This window comes from Erigeron canadensis, chromosome 3 (assembly GCF_010389155.1).
Source record: "Erigeron canadensis isolate Cc75 chromosome 3, C_canadensis_v1, whole genome shotgun sequence".
Lineage (NCBI taxonomy): Eukaryota > Viridiplantae > Streptophyta > Magnoliopsida > Asterales > Asteraceae > Erigeron > Erigeron canadensis.
In genome coordinates this window covers 39,263,018-39,280,938 of record NC_057763.1, presented here as the reverse complement: position 1 = coordinate 39,280,938, position 17,921 = coordinate 39,263,018, and the positions used below count along the sequence as shown (strand labels likewise).

The following is a 17,921-nucleotide window of genomic DNA, read 5'->3' as shown; positions in this document are numbered from 1 at the left end:
TGTAACAATTTTATGATTTTTGGAGGATTTTTAAGTTAATTTTTTGAATGATTTATCATTTTCCTAAATAAAAAGTAAATATGTGGGAACTTTTTGATCCCCGGTATCTTTGGTAGTCGTCAATTCTACTTGTAATGAAAGGACTTTAGTTAGTAAATGTAAATCACCTAACTGCAGATTCTCAACATGCGCCGGAAGCGATTCAAGCCATAGAAATGAAGATTGAAGCCTAAACACATGTGGGCCTCAGGTTTTAGCAGGGACGGTATCTTAAAAAGTATAGAAGAAGCTTGCCGGAAAATTATATAAGACAAAACTTGGTGATATTTGTTGTGTTAGGTATTAACATCACCCTCTTCTAGTTCCTTTTCACCGTTTCTATTATATTTTGTGATCTAATTCGACCCTTGTGGGGGTGTTTTAAATGTTCTTATGATAAAGTATGTAATCATATGTACTATCAAAAGGTTGTAAATCATTGAATAATAAAATTAAAGGATATTGATAGGATTACTAAAAGTGGGATTAGGACAGGTGACCTCTCATCACCTTACAAGATATTTGCTTTGATTAAAAATAGGTAATACAGTAGTTAATTGGTTAACCTATTTTTTAACGAAAATGTAACAAACTTATATATGTAATCCACATATTTTGAGATTACCATTCAACAGTTTTACTTGATAAACTTGTATATGTTCTAAAAGCTTTTCTCAACTGAAGACTTATGTGTTTAATAAGGTGTTTGGGGTTGAGTTTTAAGATGAATTTTTAAATTATTACGTTTTTGAAATTAAATAATAAGTTTTTAGTGTTTGGGATAAATGATCAAAACCAAGCACGGGTTAAAAAACTAGTTAAATGAAGAAACTACTCGTATCATCTGGTAAGTCAAACAGATAATATCTCTACCGTTTAAGTTTTAAGTATTACATATTTACATAGTTGTTTAAGAAACTTTTACTAAGATACAAAAAGCCACAACACCTTCAAAGGTCATAACATAGTGTTCTTTGACATTTCTTTTGGTTTTGGTAACGACCAAGTCCTCGACGGCAGCCAAAATACCTATCCCTTTCCCTTTTTCTAATTTGCTCTTTTGTGATATAGTTTTGAATTTGAATTTATAAAAGAAAAATAAAGTCGCTCTTTAATTTTTAAACATTTGACAAAGTTTGTATCTTGAGTTGAAGAATATGCTTTTATTTGGTCTAAGAAAAGAATAAATATTTGGCCACCAACAAAGCAATCATTGTATTGTTTTGAATTATTTCTCTAAAGAAAGACAAGTATATTGTGTTGATATATTGAATGTGCATCCTAGTTAAGTTACACTTCCATTTCACAACATTAACGAGGATATTATTACGGGAGATGATTAATCCTCCTAATTCATTAGATTAAAAATCCTCCTAATTCATTGGATGACGATATGTGAAAAATTAAAGGGAAGATTAGGAAAGAGAATAAGTGAATTCCACTTGCCATATTTTTAAGCTTTTAGGAGGATTTTTAGGCTAACTTTCAGGAAGATCAATCATTTTCCTATTATTATTAACGATAATATTAGTGGATGGAAACTCGTGCCAGAGTTCCGGTGACAAATTTAGAAAAAGAAAAATGTAAATCTAAATCAAGATAATTTATTGAAGCAATTTTGAAAGACTATTAAAACGGGTAATAATTTTAATATGGAAATTGCTAAAAGTCTAATATGGAAATTACACTTTTATCTATAAGTGTATAACTGTGCACCTTAAGTACAACTTTATTAATATTTAGGGTTAAATTTCGTTAAATGAAACAAATTGTAACGAGCTACAACAATCTTCGTAGCCTTGAAATTACTCGCTACTTGCAGTATATTATTAACATTTTTATTTTTAAAAAATATGACTGCAGAATTTCATGCCAAGTTAACAATTTGAAAGTGTATAGACAAAGTCAAAGTTTCAAAAACAAAAAAAAGTCGGCAAACAACTTCTTAGTTGTCATCTTGAGATATAAATATTGGTCTTCACGTTTCATAAAATACATTTTTAATATTTGATACACATCATTTTTATATAAAAACGTTGTACGTATATCGGTAAATTCTTATAAAAACTTTTTAACTTTTTATTTAAATGTTCTTTCATTTTCAAGCTTAAATTATAATCACAATTTAACGGGAGTATATATTCGATAAAAACCAGTGCCATATATATATGATTGCTTCTTTTTCAAATTTTTGCGTTCGATCATCAACTGTAATTTACGCAACTCAAAACAAATGTGGATGTTATACATAGAGTAACCACGTTAAAGGCCCTCGAATCTCGACAACTCCTTGTTCTTGATTACATAAATATAATAATTAAACTAGACATTCAAATTTCAAAAAAGAAATATACAAATATATATAAACACTAATCTCAAAAAGAAAAGAAAAGAAAAAGAATAATCAGAAGAAACCCATGTACTTGATTCATCATTTAATATGCATTTCAAATACTTTGAATGATCATGAAAAACATAGGGGCCAATTGGTTGTTGGCTAAGCTATAACAAACAAACGTGACTCATCAAAATAAAAAGTACAGTACTGTTTTTAATCATATATCAGTTATTATATGCGTGAATTTATTTATGTTACAAGTAAAAAAAAAAAATACGGAGTAAAAGTTTAAAAAAAAATGATCCAATGAAGGAACAGAACACTCAAGAAAGAGCAATTAAGTAAAAGTTTGACAAATTAAGCACATGAACACTGGAAATTACAAGACCAAGAATTAAAAATCCATGGAAGCTAGAGGAAGGATTTATACTTGAACACAAAAAAGTCGCAAATAAAAATCCTAACGGCGGCAACGAGTAATAGTACTGCAACCACGTTGGTACGGATTAGCTTGACCGCCAGACTGACAATTGTAATACGAGGCACCTCTTTGTGAGCAAGGCACATTGTTCCCTTGTAAAGCACCATAACTTATATAATTTGTGGTTGCTAAAATGCGTCTTGTGCTTTCCGATTGCATTTCCATTTCTGCAGCATCTCCCATACACTCGGCTATAGACCCTCTGCACCCTCCTTGTTTCGACATCCAAATAAACTCGTCTCCTCCGGTGCTAGCCGACGCCGGCATTGACACGATGAAGGCGGAAATCACCAGATGGAGGATCAAAAGATTGGTGGAAGAAATGGTCATTGTTGTTTGTTGTGTGGAAAATAATGAAATGAAATGGGGTTGGTTTTGAAAGAAGAATATAAAAGACAAGTAGAAAAGGGGCATATAGAGTGGGGTTGAGCGCAGGCCTTATATATATATATATATATATATATAAATAAATAAATATACTTTGCCCAATTTTTTTGAAATAATACTCGCTTTCATATTTTGTTTATTTTACTATCCCCGAAACTTCCTTCATTTTCGTTGATTAGTTAATTAAAATACACAGATTATATTATATTTTGATTCGATGTTTAGTAGTGTATATTATTGCTCCCTCGATGATATCAAATAACTTTATATCCCTTTCCGAACGTCGACCATGGTTCATTAATTTGTTCTAACCTCCCCTTACTCTTAACTTATTGTTATTGGCTTATTGAATAAGATAATGGGCTAACTATATCATCTATAAAAGTGTAATATGGCTTGGCCCATCAAATAAGATAATGGATCGGGCAAACTAATAAAACAATCATGGGTTCTTAATAAAAGATCGTCCAACATCATTTCATTACCAGTTTTTAGAAGTATGAACTTCAAAATAAACATCTAAAAAAATGCGAAAGCATCCACTAAAAGTGTAACAATATCTTTACGGATTGATCAACCAGCAACATATGGTGTTATTTCAGGTTCATTCTATCTATTCGTCTTCCACCAAGCCTTAAAGATATGATCTAATGTTGCCTAGCTAGGGCACAACACATTTCAAAGAAACAAGTATAATTAAGCTGTTGAAGCCGAGTAAAATAATAAGTTTGTTCATAATTTTTTTTTTTATTAATTATAGGTAAGTACGTAGTTTAGAATGATCATACATAATAACAAAGTTTACCTTTCACAAAATATAAAAAATGATCATAATCAGGAAGGATTCAAGGCACTACGTACGTACTTATTCGTTGTTGATTAATTAAGCATTTTAGAATGATCATCGATCATGAACAACATAAAAGTAGAGCCAAGTAATTGGTAGTTGGGTAAGCTATAACAGACGTAATCAAACTTCAAAGTATTAATTAATCATAATAGATATACTCGTGAATTATTTATCTTACAAGTAGTTAAAATATAGAAGTTAATATGTCCCAATGAAGGAACAGAACACTCAAGAAATTAAGAGTAACTAATATCATACGTTTGACAATCAAAGCAAATAAACATTAAGTTACAAGAGCAAGAGTAAAAATTAATTTATAGAAGGGGGATCGGAGCATATGAGATGAAATTCATCCCCCAAATGTATACTTGAGAAAAAAGTAGATAGAAATCTAACGTTGGCAACGAGTAATAGTACTACAACCACGTTGGTAAGGGTTAGCTTGACCTCCAGACCGACAATTATAATACGAAGCACCTCTTTGTGAACAAGGCACATTGTTCGCATCTAATGCATCGTAGCTTATATGATCCGTGGTTGCTAAAATGCGTCTAGTGCTTTCGGATTCCATTTCCATTTCTGCAGCATCTCCCATACACTCGGCTATAGACCCCGTGCACCCTCCTCCTCCTAATTGTTTGGACATCCAACTAAACTCGTCCCTTCCTACAGTGCTAGCCGTTGCCAACATTGACATGATGAACGCGGACATCACCAGATGGAGGATCAAAAGAGTGGTGGAACAAATGCTCATTGTTGTTTTGTTTTGTTTATGTGGAAAAATATTGAAATGGTTGGTTTTGAAGAAATAAAATGAAATGGTTGTTGTTTTGGGTTAAGGCCGTATTTAAATACTTGCCCATTTTTCTTGAAATGGTACTCACTTTCATAGTCTACTTATTTTTCAAAGTACTACCCCCGAAACTTCCTTTACCTTGTTTAATATTTAAATTTTAAGTATATATATACTTTATTATCTTTTAAATGAATCTGATGTTGTTAGTCTATATATTGTATCCTCGAGATCAAATAACTTTATATCTAACTATAATATGCACTTGAAAGAAATAGAGGAAAGTTAGTTTGAGAATCCTTAAAAAAAAAAGAACGCGAGAACCAATTCTGGCCATTGATTTTGATCTTGATGATATTTAATTTTCTCTTTCCTCATTTTCACCCAATTCATTCAAATGGTTTTATCTCACAAACCGTACATCGTTAAACGAAAAAAAAAGCATGGGTAGTCTTAAAATTTCGTGCTCTTTCATTAGAGATGCGACTTGATATACTTTTGACAAACTTTTAAATTTCGATTTTTTTTTTAATTTTTTTTTTTAGCGATAATCCTACACATGTGCAGGACATGTGTAGGGTATACATCATACACATCCTACACATGTGCAGGTAAAAAAAATATTCGAAAAAAAAAAAAATTTGAAATTTAAAAGTTTGTCAAAAGTATATCAAGTCGCATCTCTAATGAAAGAGGACGAAATTTTAAGACTACCCATGGTTTTTTTTTCGTCTAACGATGCACGGTTTGTGAGATAAAACGTTTTGAAAAATTTGGATGAAAGTGATGAGAAAGAAAAAAGGAGATGAGACGTGTGACCCAGATTGGTTCTCGCGTTCTTTTTTTTTTGATGGTTCTCAAAATAACCCACCCTGAAGAAATATACATACAATTAATATGAATTAGGTTCAATTTAATTATTTATTTTTTAAAGATAAATTGATGGGAAGTTGGAACACTCTGTCTCCATATACCATATTGATATCCAGAACGCGCACACCGGATATAATTTATATACGGTCTTTATTTGTGGACTCTCACATGATGACGACCAATTTCTTAATAATTCGTTCAGTTTAGCAGGTTACTTACATACAATGAACACGGCTAAAGTTTTTTCCATACAATAGTAGCTGATTACGAGTTATATACAAACACAAATACTTAACCCTCTATGATATAGATGAGTTGTTTGTGCCAATATCCGACCATTAGTTTACCTTGTTTTACATTACTAACACATTTTTTTTCCTTTTGATCTGTGTTGCATAAAGAGTTTGCTACTAGTAATAACACGCAAACAAGAATAGTAAGTTTTTTGGTATATTTAAAAAAAAAATAATCACTGCTATCCTCATTTGTTATAAAATTTAATTTTTTTAATAAATATATTTATTCAAATCAGACTTGCTGGGTGTAGCTTTATATGGATTTGACATTTATACATGTCTGGTTTGAAAACCCATCACATTTGTTCTAACAGAAAAATTCTTACCTTTAAGAGTAAAAATTTAATACCACGAGTAATTATGGTCACATTTTGCACATGGGGAAGTTAATTTTTTATTTTTTAAAATCCGAAATAGGATCGAAAAGGAGAACCAATGTAAATTCATATGATTATGCAAAATAATACTGTACTACTAATAACTTATGTTGCACAAAAAGTTTGTAAGAAAAGCTCATATGCTGCCTGAGATAAACTTGTTAGTTTGCTACTTTGCTAGCAAAGGTGACAACCATTCATATGCAAATAGATTAATTAGTATTGTAACTTTTTTTTTTCTAGTGTCTAGAACAAGAAAGTTATAAAAGAAACGTGTTAAACTCCTTAAATAGCTTGAAGTTAAAGGTTAGTTATCTAAAATAATACGGAGTAGAATTTAATTTTTTGTTTTACTCTGGGACAACCATTTCTTTTTCCTAATAAAATCACTTATTTTCATCTCTTCACCATATTGTTATCGGAGCATCGTTAAGTAATCACGTGACATAGGAATTGAGGGTGTTCAATGATTTGGTTTCCTCCATATAACAATTCTGGAAGCTCAAACTTAAAAAATTAAATCAAATGACATTATTTAAGAAGAAACCTACCAAATACAATGACATGATTTCAATTTGAATTCGAATAAAACCAAACCAAACTCTTTTTAAATCATTTAAGATCATAAGGAGCATAAATTTATCATTAGTCTAGGATATTTCTTTCCTAATAGTCATGATTAATGGTTAATCTCCATAAGTACTTGGGTTGCTTAATTAATATCCATGATGTAGTATTTAATTATGTACAAGTATTTCTAACGGGAAGAAAAACAAACTCTCGTGACAAAAGTTAAAAATTAAGCTGAAAAACATGACTTGAGGTGACAAATGTTAAGAAAACGAAAGTTGTGATCAAAAGTAAGAAAAATGTAACTTGAGTAACAAAATTTAGAAACCAAAAGTGATGTAGTAAAAAGCAAATAAAATTTTTTTCCGAAACGAGACTTAAAAAAAACAAAGTTATGTGAAAAAAATTACAAATGGTAAGAAACTTAAACTTAAAAACAAAATTTATGTGGCGAAAGTTTAAAAAACAAAAGTTATTTGACAAAAAGTAAAAGGAAAAATGTAAAAAACAAAAAGTTTTAGTGGCGAAAGTTTAAAAAGTAAAAGTTATGAGGTAACAATAAGAAAGAAATGAACTTTTGATGGAAAAAACTTAAAAACCAAAAGTTATGTGGCAAAAAGTAACTAATGCAAAACTTTGGTGGCAAAAGTTAGAAAACTTAAAGTTGTAAACAAACTCCGTTAAATACCCTTTTGTAACTACCGTTAGTCAAGCAACACTTAACAATCATTAAAACCGTTAACTATTTTGGTTATGCAATAACAACTTGTACATAATTAATTAAGGGGGTACTTTTAGCTACAATGTTTTTAGTATTTATATATATATATATATATATATATATATATATATATAATATAATTATAATTATACATATATCGGTCCATCTATTATATATTCTATTCTATTCTATTCTATGTGCAGGTTCATGATACTTTACTAATTACGTAGGTTCCGTCATTATGCTTGATACATAAGTATAACCTAAAACACATTAGTATATACTGAATATAAAATGAAATGCAGGAAAGAAAATTTATTTGCAGTCCCTACTGATTTATTAAATATAAATTAACCATCTTTGTTCCAACTTCCAAAGGCCCTACTGATATATTAGTATAAAATAACATATGAATGAATGCTGTACTCCCACTTACGAGTATAACCTTAAAAAAGGTCAATTACACAAGTAAGGTCAATTATACAAGTAGCAAGACAAAATAATATGTCTCGACTCTAGAAACCAAGTTTAGACTGAGTCATGACAAGAACAAAATGATGAAACGATGGGTCTTGTACTTATTTCCTTGCAAAATCATCATTTGTGTTCTGAAAATGTTAAAAAATAAATGAATTATAGCTTGCAAGATCGAAGGCATATCGGTATTACATGATAGATGTATGATACAAAGAGTTATGAAAGATCAAAGTTTGTCCAAGATCATAAACTTCCTCTAATATTTGAAAAGTCATGTAACGTCAATTTAGCATTTTCTGTGTGACAACAGAAGAGCAAGGTACATAGCTGCTTCCCGTTTGCTGACACCACCAATTTACCAAATATTGGCCTAGCGGAATATTCTTATTCTTGTGTGTGACCAAATAAACCTAGAGCTTGTGAATTTTTGTCTTATTCGGCTCCGAGGTATATGTATGAACAAATTATGTGGTGTGTTAGCGTTTACATTTTAAAAAATAAAGTCATAGGAAAGGCAACTAGAGAAATGTTTCATCTTGATTTAAAACCATTTGAAATCTTCTTGGATTAAAACAAAAAGACAAGAACTATAAATTTTGAATCACAGTTAATGTAGAGAATACGAAAAAGTGCAAAGAAGTGGTTCAAAAATGATATATACTTGGAATGAAGAATGATGGGTCTAAGCAGATAATTATATTATGTAGAAAATACGAAGTACCAACAACTATCAGATTTGTTGTCCTAATCTAAACATAGACTTTTTATATATTGTACTTAAGTAAGACCAGAACAATCTGTATATGAATATATTATACATTCCTAGGAAGCAGTTGTTATTATTCTATGAAAATATGATGTTTTCATTCAAACGCGTTGTTATTGTTGGCAAGAAGATGTAATTAGGACATTTTCTAAACCTAACCATTAAAAATGATATATTATATACATGTGGAACAAGGAAGAGTTCAACCTTTGTTATAGGGTATTTGATAGAGTAACTGCTCTGTTCACTCAAATATATATTTTAAAAGTTTATAAGAATAGAAAAGTGAGTATGAGGCTGTTATGCACCCAATTTGTATGAAAAAGTGAGTGGAGGAAGGGCATTCCAAGAATGCAACTCCCTTAGTCTAAAAGCTCAGTTTTATAATGACGTGACAAATTAAATTTAAACATGTTTTAAATTTGGATTTTGAGTTGGACATTGCTTGATAGTTGATACCACTTGTACTTTATCAGAGTCAGTCTTGAGGATTTGGATGCTCAGGGCTACACAGTATAAAGTATGCCCATACACTACAATAATGTTGTATTTGTTCATGCTAAAGCGTGAACAAATTAAAATATTGTCACGCTTTTATGTGTAAAAATTTTTGTGTGTAGAAATTAATTCACATTTAGAATTGTGGTATTTTAAAGTTCATAATAAAAAATGTGAACTTTTATATTTAATTTGTCACCTTACATATGTCCACACTAACTAAATATGTGGTGTTACAAATTAAATGTGAAAGTCCACAGTAACTAATTTGTGAACTTTTAAAATATCACAATTGTAAGTGCGGATTAATTTCTACAAACTTTTAGTTCTCCATAATTTTACACACATATAAACGTGCAATTTTTTTAATTTTCTCACGCTAACTAACAGTGTGGATAAACGCAATATATGTAGTGATGTCATAATAAAAAAAACAAAATTAAAAAGGATTTAGAACCTAATCAAGCTAGCTACTTAACCCATGTCGATTTAATAAATAAATATATAATTTCTAAGCAAAAACTCCAATTATTTTGTCATAATCAACATTAGCTAAAACCTACTTTTTAAATACATAAAATTACTAACTTGATTCACCGCTCTTGAATTGGCTCATGGTACTTCATAAATAACAAAAATTTCTTTAAAATAAAAAATAAAAATATAATTATATGTCCAATTAAATAACAGACAAAGGATTAAGACTTTTATTATTAGTAATGGAAAAAAAATATAAAAAAACCCCTTTATGTGTAGGTTTGCAGGTGATGGATTATTAATAATCAATGATATAAGGTGAAAACTTCAATGATGATTGAGGAAGTTTTTGAATTATGGAAAAAAAAAAAAAAACAGTCGAGTGATATTTTACTACTAGTGTTGAGGAGGCCGTCTATTTAGACGGGTATTCTCAAAATACATTAATCAAAACTAAAAACTTAGAATTTAAGTATATTAAATAGATACCGAATAAAATTAAAATATCTAAAAATTAAACATAAAACGATTAATCTAGTTAACTTTTTTTTTTTTAAACTTTAGTTAAATAAAAATTTTTGTAGTTTGTTATATACTTATATCTATACTATATTATAAAACAGATTTTCCCTAAATTTTCAACATTGAACTTGAAATTTTCAATATTGATTTTAAGTACTTCCCTAAAATGACCCTCCTATCTATTCTATATTTATCTAAAATAACTATAATACCTTTTCTCTCTCCTCAAATCTCAACCAATCATTTTTTTCTCTCTCCTCCATAAATCATTTATTCCTCCAATTCATTCAAAATCTTTTATCTCAAAAACTGTACATCGATAAATTATAAAAATTGTATGGGTGTTATTAAAATTTCATGCTCTTTCATTAGAGATGTCATTCGATATACTTTCAACAAATTTTTTAAATCCGAGGGCGGAGCCTGTACGGCTAAGGCATTTGACTATCATACTCTATGACATATCAACTCCTATAACCTATCATACTCTATAACCTAGGTATCACCCCACCATCTCACCGCCGCAACGCGCAGGTAATTGCTCTCGTCTAAATTTAAAACACACACAAACAACAATTTTAAACTAAAATTACAAAAACTAAAGAAGGAAACATATGAAATTTAACTCTATATAAAAATTTAATCTAGTTAACCCCATTTTTATTCAATTTTGGTTAAATAAAAAATTGTAGTTTGTTATATCTAAACTTAAGACAAACACAAACAACAATTTTAAACTATAATTTCGAAAACTAAAGAAAAATATATAATTTGAAAAGTACAAACCAATTCATCAACAAAGACCATCTCGAACGTTTTGATTTTCTTTAGGTAGCCCCACTCCAAAATAGTTCATACATGCACAACACGAAGTCATAGATAATGATTAACATGTGTTGGCTTAAGATCTTCAAGATAAACTAACGTGGTCTTATTTTTGGTTGTCGAAGAAGAAGTCATGATGAACTTATAATGGACAACAAACTAAATTAATAGAGATAATAATAACAATAATATAATGATATAAGAACTAAATGTTAAATAATAATAATAATAATAATAATAATAATAATAATAATAATAATAACAATAATAATAAATTATATTAAAAAAAAAATCTTTTGGTAGTTGACTTCTTGGTAGTGGACTATTTTAAAAAAAAACTTACTCGCAAACACCAAATTCTCCAATCTAGCATGCATTGTTTCAAAGTTCACTAATACAAACAAAAGGTTTGGAGCAAATGGTGTAACATAAAACATATTAATATTATAATTAAATTGCTAAGACGTAAAAAGAAAAAATCCTTTTGAGAAGGTCGAATCCCATTTTTGTGAAGCCCTGAGGGTTGAAAGTTTTTAGGAGAATTTTAAGGATGAAAAGATTATTTTATTAATAGTATAGTCGGTTTATAAATTTAATAACTAGATTTTAGACTCGTGTCCAACACTGGACACGGTATTTACGATATTAACAATATTAGATCTCTAAACATTTAAGTCATAAAAGCTTACAATTTTAAAAAAACACGGTTTTAAGTGTTATATTGCAAGTTGTAGTACAATAATCATAGGTTCCCCACTGTCATTATTAGCCTAGACATATTGATGGAATTGTTTGCCGTAGTCATTCCACAGGGCACATGCTATATATAATAATTTCTCCATTATAGAATATTTTGAAACAGATGTACTCATAATGTGATATTATTAGGAAAAATAATTAAGAATTAATATATAAACATATTTGTGATCCTGTACTTGACATTTAAGTATATGTATTTAATCATAATGCACGTTCATAACACGCATATGTTTATTTTCAATCACTTGTTCTATGTAATATGATAGCAATTAGGACTCTTTTAATATTTGTTAATAAGTCATTAGGTTTTCAAATTATTTTTTGTAGAAAATATTTCATATGTTAAAATTTTTTTATTTAATTAAATAATTGTAAATTTTAAAAAATTCTCTCAAGTTGATGGCTAAAAATAAATATAAATGAAGTATTCAGGGCTAAAAAGTGTAAATTATTGATGGAAAACAAAAAAGTGTAAATTAATGAGACTTTTTATACAAATTAATATAAATATTAATATAATAATATATTTGGATAATGATTATTATGATTTTTAATTTGTAGTTTATCTAAATGATAACATCATCAAAAGTCAATTTGATGAAATCGAACGATGTGATTGGTTTAAATTGCTAAGACGTAAAAAGAAAAAATCCTTTTGAGAAGGTCGAATCCCATTTTTGTGAAGCCCTTAGGGTTGAAAGTTTTTAGGAGAATTTTAAGGATGAAAGATTATTTTATTAATAGTATAGTCGGCTTATAAATTTAATAATAATAATTAAAAAAATATTCAAAAAATAGAGGATTAATGTGGAGAGAGTTTTAGACTAAAGAAGAGAGATTAGGGGTGTCAAATGTACCCCAACCCTTCTTGTAGTTATATTATAGATTTTAGTGTTTAATCTTTGTGGCTCTGTGTTTCTCATTATATGGGCTAACAAGCAAATGGACTAAAGTTGAGCCTAGTATATAATAACTTGGACTTAAATCTTGCTGCCCTTAATCCATGTGCTGCTATGGGCTTAAGCCCAGCCTGCCCATAGCCAAGGCCGGCACTAAGTCTTTATCAATAAGTATCAGTAGTTTATGGATTCTCAATCAGTAGTTTATGCAAACTGACGCCTTGTGCCTTGTGGTACTTTTTACTAATCTTGATCGTGCACTCTTTGTTTTAGCCCCTAAATATCCTAAATCCCCAGTATATAAATATAAATAGGTAAACGGTAAACCAAATTGCTTCGTAACTTCTCCGTGAATCAAACAAAACTTTAAGGGTATAATGGAAATTTTGATACATCGTCGAAATGATATGAATCCCTTCGGCTGGTACACATAAGGGTCGATAGGCAGCAACCGTCGAATAACTGAGATTGGCCTAATAAACTTAGTTGCAGATAATGATCAAAACTAAGACTAATCAAGATGTAACATGCATAACTCCCTCATTCACGATGCTATCATTAATACAGGTATTTGGATACTTTTGTGCAACCACAATATATCCAGTTTGCTTTGAAAACACCTCTAAGCCGGAAAAGCTATTCGATGATGTTAATGTGGTTTGCCTTAATTGAATTAGTGCTAGGAAGAAAACTAGTTTTGCTAATTGGGCGGAGTGGTCTTGTGCTCCTAACCTCATCTAGTCGCCACTTCTTTTGGGGGGTGGGGGGGTCCTAGGTTCAAGTCTTGTCAAAGGAAAACTTGATATAATCAGGGAATTATTAAGTGGTTGAGATTTACCTGGACATTAGTCTGCCTGGGGATTAGTGGGTACCAAATGGTACATGGGATTAGAGATTCTCGTCCAATTACCCTTTTATAACCTATAACCCTATACCAAGTAAATGTTGGTTTTGGCATCTTGCTAGACTTTTTGTTACTCGTATTATTTACTTCGGTACGGTATTCGGTTCCTACTTCTGATGATAACCGGTTCCGGTAGTCTGGTACCAACCGGTTTAGTACGGTATGGTACCAAAAACCATCCCTAATCAATCAGTACGAGGGCCTCACATTATTCATTTAGTGAAGCACCTTTAATAATAAGTACACACAAAGTTACATTTTAGTTTATGACCATGTGTTCATATGTAATGAAAGACCGCATTGATGGAGACCCGCAACAGGACGGTGAAAATGCATCTGAATGTTTTATGGTGTTTCAGGGTGACCAGGACTCATGGCCGTCATGGACATATAAACCCGATCGAGAATCCCTACGCCAATGAGCCATAAAAGACCAACTAAACCAACTCCCGACATTAAGACTGTCCCCATAAGGGTGCATACCCCATGTATAAAAATCAAACATTCGGTTGGTTAGATGATATAGGCTCTATATATGGTTGGTTCAAATGTCCATGCTCACACTCGAACAACATGTTGATTTTATTAGCCATTTGTCAATTTGTTACATGAAAAAAACAGTACCGGAGGGAGCAAACCTTGATGTGCGGGATGATGCACAAACTTTTTCTTATTGGGGTGTCCATAAGGCTGACTCCATTATTGTTGTCTGCAAGAACTATACGATGAAAATACAAATTTTTACGTACTAGAAAGCATACCAATTATTATCAAAGTGGTGTTATCCATGTGGGAATAATATTTGTAGCTCTGTAGCAACACCCTTCCCCTGGCCCGCCCTTGGACCTGTTAGCTTTTGCTTTAAGTGCTTTACCAGTCAGATTCAATTCTCGACTCTGCTTTCCCTAAGCTAACCCCAATTCAGGATAGTGCAGACAAAATGATCTAATAAAAAGTTCTTAGTAACTTTTATAGTGTAAACCTAATAAAAAGAAAATATAGGTAATTTGCTCCATGTATGAAATATGTGTTCTTTAGGAAGGCAATTATCTCGCAACAAATCCACAAATATTTACCATATATTACTTGAACCCACAACCTATTGATTAATGGGTCATCCCACGTACCGCTAGGCCAAATTCCCTTTGGTATAAACTATGTTTTTTACTATTTTAGTGTATACAAAAATGAATTCTAAAACATCAAGGGGAATTCAAAGTCGAACAACTAACTATTCAAAAGATGAATACAAAAACTGCCATGTGCATTGGTCATTAAACCAGCAACATTTAAAAGCTTTTACTATCTTTGAGACAGAAGTTTCACTTTGATGTCACCCCAAAAGAAAAACGTGGCAGCAGACAGTGTGTACTTTTCCAGCTAGCATGCATTCATCTGATCATTTACTAAACTTAAGTTTAAACAAGATTCCTACCATTATAATTGTGCATTGTTATTCCTAAGGTTCCTGTTCAATTTTGAAAGTGGGTGGATGAGGTCATCAAGTAAAGGAAGAAATAGAAAAGAGAATGTGATTCGATTGCTGTGGAGAATACCTTGAAAACGGCAAAGGAAGGACAAATGGAGGACAGCATGATATGTGTTACAGCACGCGAGCTTTCTATCTTTTTTGCGTTTTAAAGTAAATGTACCGCATAAAACGCTAGCTTTCCCCTGCACTAGCACCAAACACCTCTGCAAGGCAAAGAAAAATAAAGAAAACACCTTTTCTACTTGCATTGTCAGTGATATGGCACACTAGTCACCACAACAGAAGATTTATCTAGATATTGGCTTATAATTCTTCGATAGTTATATAATCCTGATCATGTCACAACAACTGAAACCAAACCTAATGGATGGTATCCAGATAAAACTTCAGAGTTCAGACTCAAGCTCAAGTATCCTGAATTGTCCACAACTTAAATATTAGAGCATGGTATATATCATAGGGGATATAGGTCACATGTTATTGAGCACAAACAGATGGTGACATGGTTTGAACCAAATTAAACTTTACAAGTGAAGCTATTTATTCTCTTTTAATCTAAGATAAGATTAGCTTCAATAAAGAATTAATGTGAATGGAAATGATAGATAGTGTTCATAATTAATAACGAAACATCACCTAAACTTCTCCCTAGATTTAAACAAACTTGAAGTGGTACTATTACATGGTTTATTGGAAATTTCTATCTTTTCCAGATTTTTGAAAGGGGGAGACTTATAATAACACCTATAGGGTGTTTGGTTCAGCTTATTAGTGAAGCTTAAAACTAGCTTATTGCATGAGCAAAATATAATAAGCTTATCCAAACACTTCTATAAAGAGCTTGAGCTTTTTAATGGATACTCCATGCACGTCGCTTTTCAAAAAGCTAAACACTTTCTAATAAGGCCAAACCCCAACTCGAAACTTGAAAATTAAACAAACTTGAATATTGTAATCTATCTTGAGTATATCTGGCAAACATTGTTAACACACAAGTAGGTATAATTCAATTGAAACTCTTTATAAAAGAAATCATTTTCTCAAGACAACTCAAATTGTGGGTGCAATTAACATGTATAACTAAGAGCTCAAAATTGAACTGTTAGATGAAAAAGTAAAATGATTTTGATATTTTGCGCTAAGCTATGCTTGTGTACAGCACATACGGAAACCACTCAACATGGAAATCCTAGAAATATTTTAGCACTAACAAATGTGTCTTGTCTTAACATAGATGGCATTGTGTGTGTAATTGTGAGAGAAAAAGAGAGAAAGACACACACACTATTTATCAGAGGACAAAATCATCGTACAAAAAAGTAAAGATGAAGTCATATGCGGCGAGCACCAACCTCAACAAAGATCTTGATGACTCAATCACCTTTATTTCATGTTGAGTGGATGAGGCAGAGCATCTATAATTCAATCTGTCTGTGGTGGAGGCTATTTCTTTCATCACATCAGTAAAAAAGAGAACTGCATAATTTCTTCTTTTTGAAGAAAGGACTTTCAATTTTCGTTAAACCAATTTGGATTTTTCGTTCTGCTTTTTAACAAAATATTTCGCTTTTGTAGCATCAGGGTGGAGGTAGCACTATAATCTGCATCACCAATTGATACCAATCATAATTATCAGGTCCCCTTTTGGTGTCTTAAAATTCAAGAATAATTGATCAAAGTACTTATCGTAATTCTTAGGTTGTACTGTACATTACTGAAACGGATAATAGACATATGTGTACCCAACAGCATATGATGCAATAAATCTATGTATTCCTGAGAATATCATCTAATATATATATATTCCTTGTTGCATTATGTCTTTGAAACATCTTTTGATGCTTATCTTTTTGTGCTTATTTAGAACAGATTTTTCTGATAACAGAATCTAACATATTGTACGTAAGCATGTATATATCTGCATGATATATACACTGATTATCCTTATCCACCCACCGACTATGAAAATTAACATTAACTTATAGAAGATAGCATCATGTTATGGACTTCTTTAGTGTTTACACAATAAAGTAAATAGACACTAGTGAATCTGCGTTAGCATGTTGATATATGATATATGAACTTCTCATTTTTGTGATGTTTTTATATACATAACTATTTTCTTAAGAAACCTAAATTACTACTGACTATTAACATTAATAGTCATCGAATTAAGAACTCAGTGGACTTCTTCATGGAATACCAGGAGAATGACAAATGGGGCTGGAAGCCTGGAAAGAACTTCTTTATCAAGTTTGAAATTACTTCGATATATTACAGGTTTTTATCTCTATCATTATTTGTGTAAACATAGTGTGTATGTTTCCAATGAATGCCAAGAATCTACAAACAAGATGACGTAATGAGCATTAGACGTTTAGATTAAAATGTTTTGCATCCGACATTATATTACACATATATTTACGTAATTAGAAGCGAATCTCAAGTACAACTTGGTAGAGCCTACAAATCTAGTCTATTGTACGTACTAACTCTAACCATTAGCACAGCCAAACAACTATATATAGACCAACTGGGCTCTTAAACTCATAACTCAAAACTACTTCTAACCATAGT

The 17,921-nt window shown here is 30.9% G+C and overlaps 2 protein-coding genes across 2 annotated transcripts; both read right to left on the bottom strand.

Moving 5' to 3' along the window:
* Positions 1 to 2,708: 2,708 nt before the first annotated feature.
* Positions 2,709 to 3,276, bottom strand: LOC122593867 (rapid alkalinization factor-like). Its single transcript, XM_043766320.1, has one exon. The coding sequence runs from the start codon at positions 3,270 to 3,272 to the stop codon at positions 2,838 to 2,840; it is 435 nt and encodes a 144-aa protein (XP_043622255.1). The 5' UTR covers positions 3,273 to 3,276; the 3' UTR covers positions 2,709 to 2,837.
* A 1,111-nt stretch (positions 3,277 to 4,387) lies between these two features.
* On the bottom strand, positions 4,388 to 4,890 carry LOC122594541 (rapid alkalinization factor-like). Its single transcript, XM_043766984.1, has one exon. It carries the CDS (start codon positions 4,847 to 4,849, stop codon positions 4,487 to 4,489), a length of 363 nt encoding a protein of 120 aa, XP_043622919.1. The 5' UTR covers positions 4,850 to 4,890; the 3' UTR covers positions 4,388 to 4,486.
* Between the last annotated feature and the right edge of the window lie 13,031 nt (positions 4,891 to 17,921).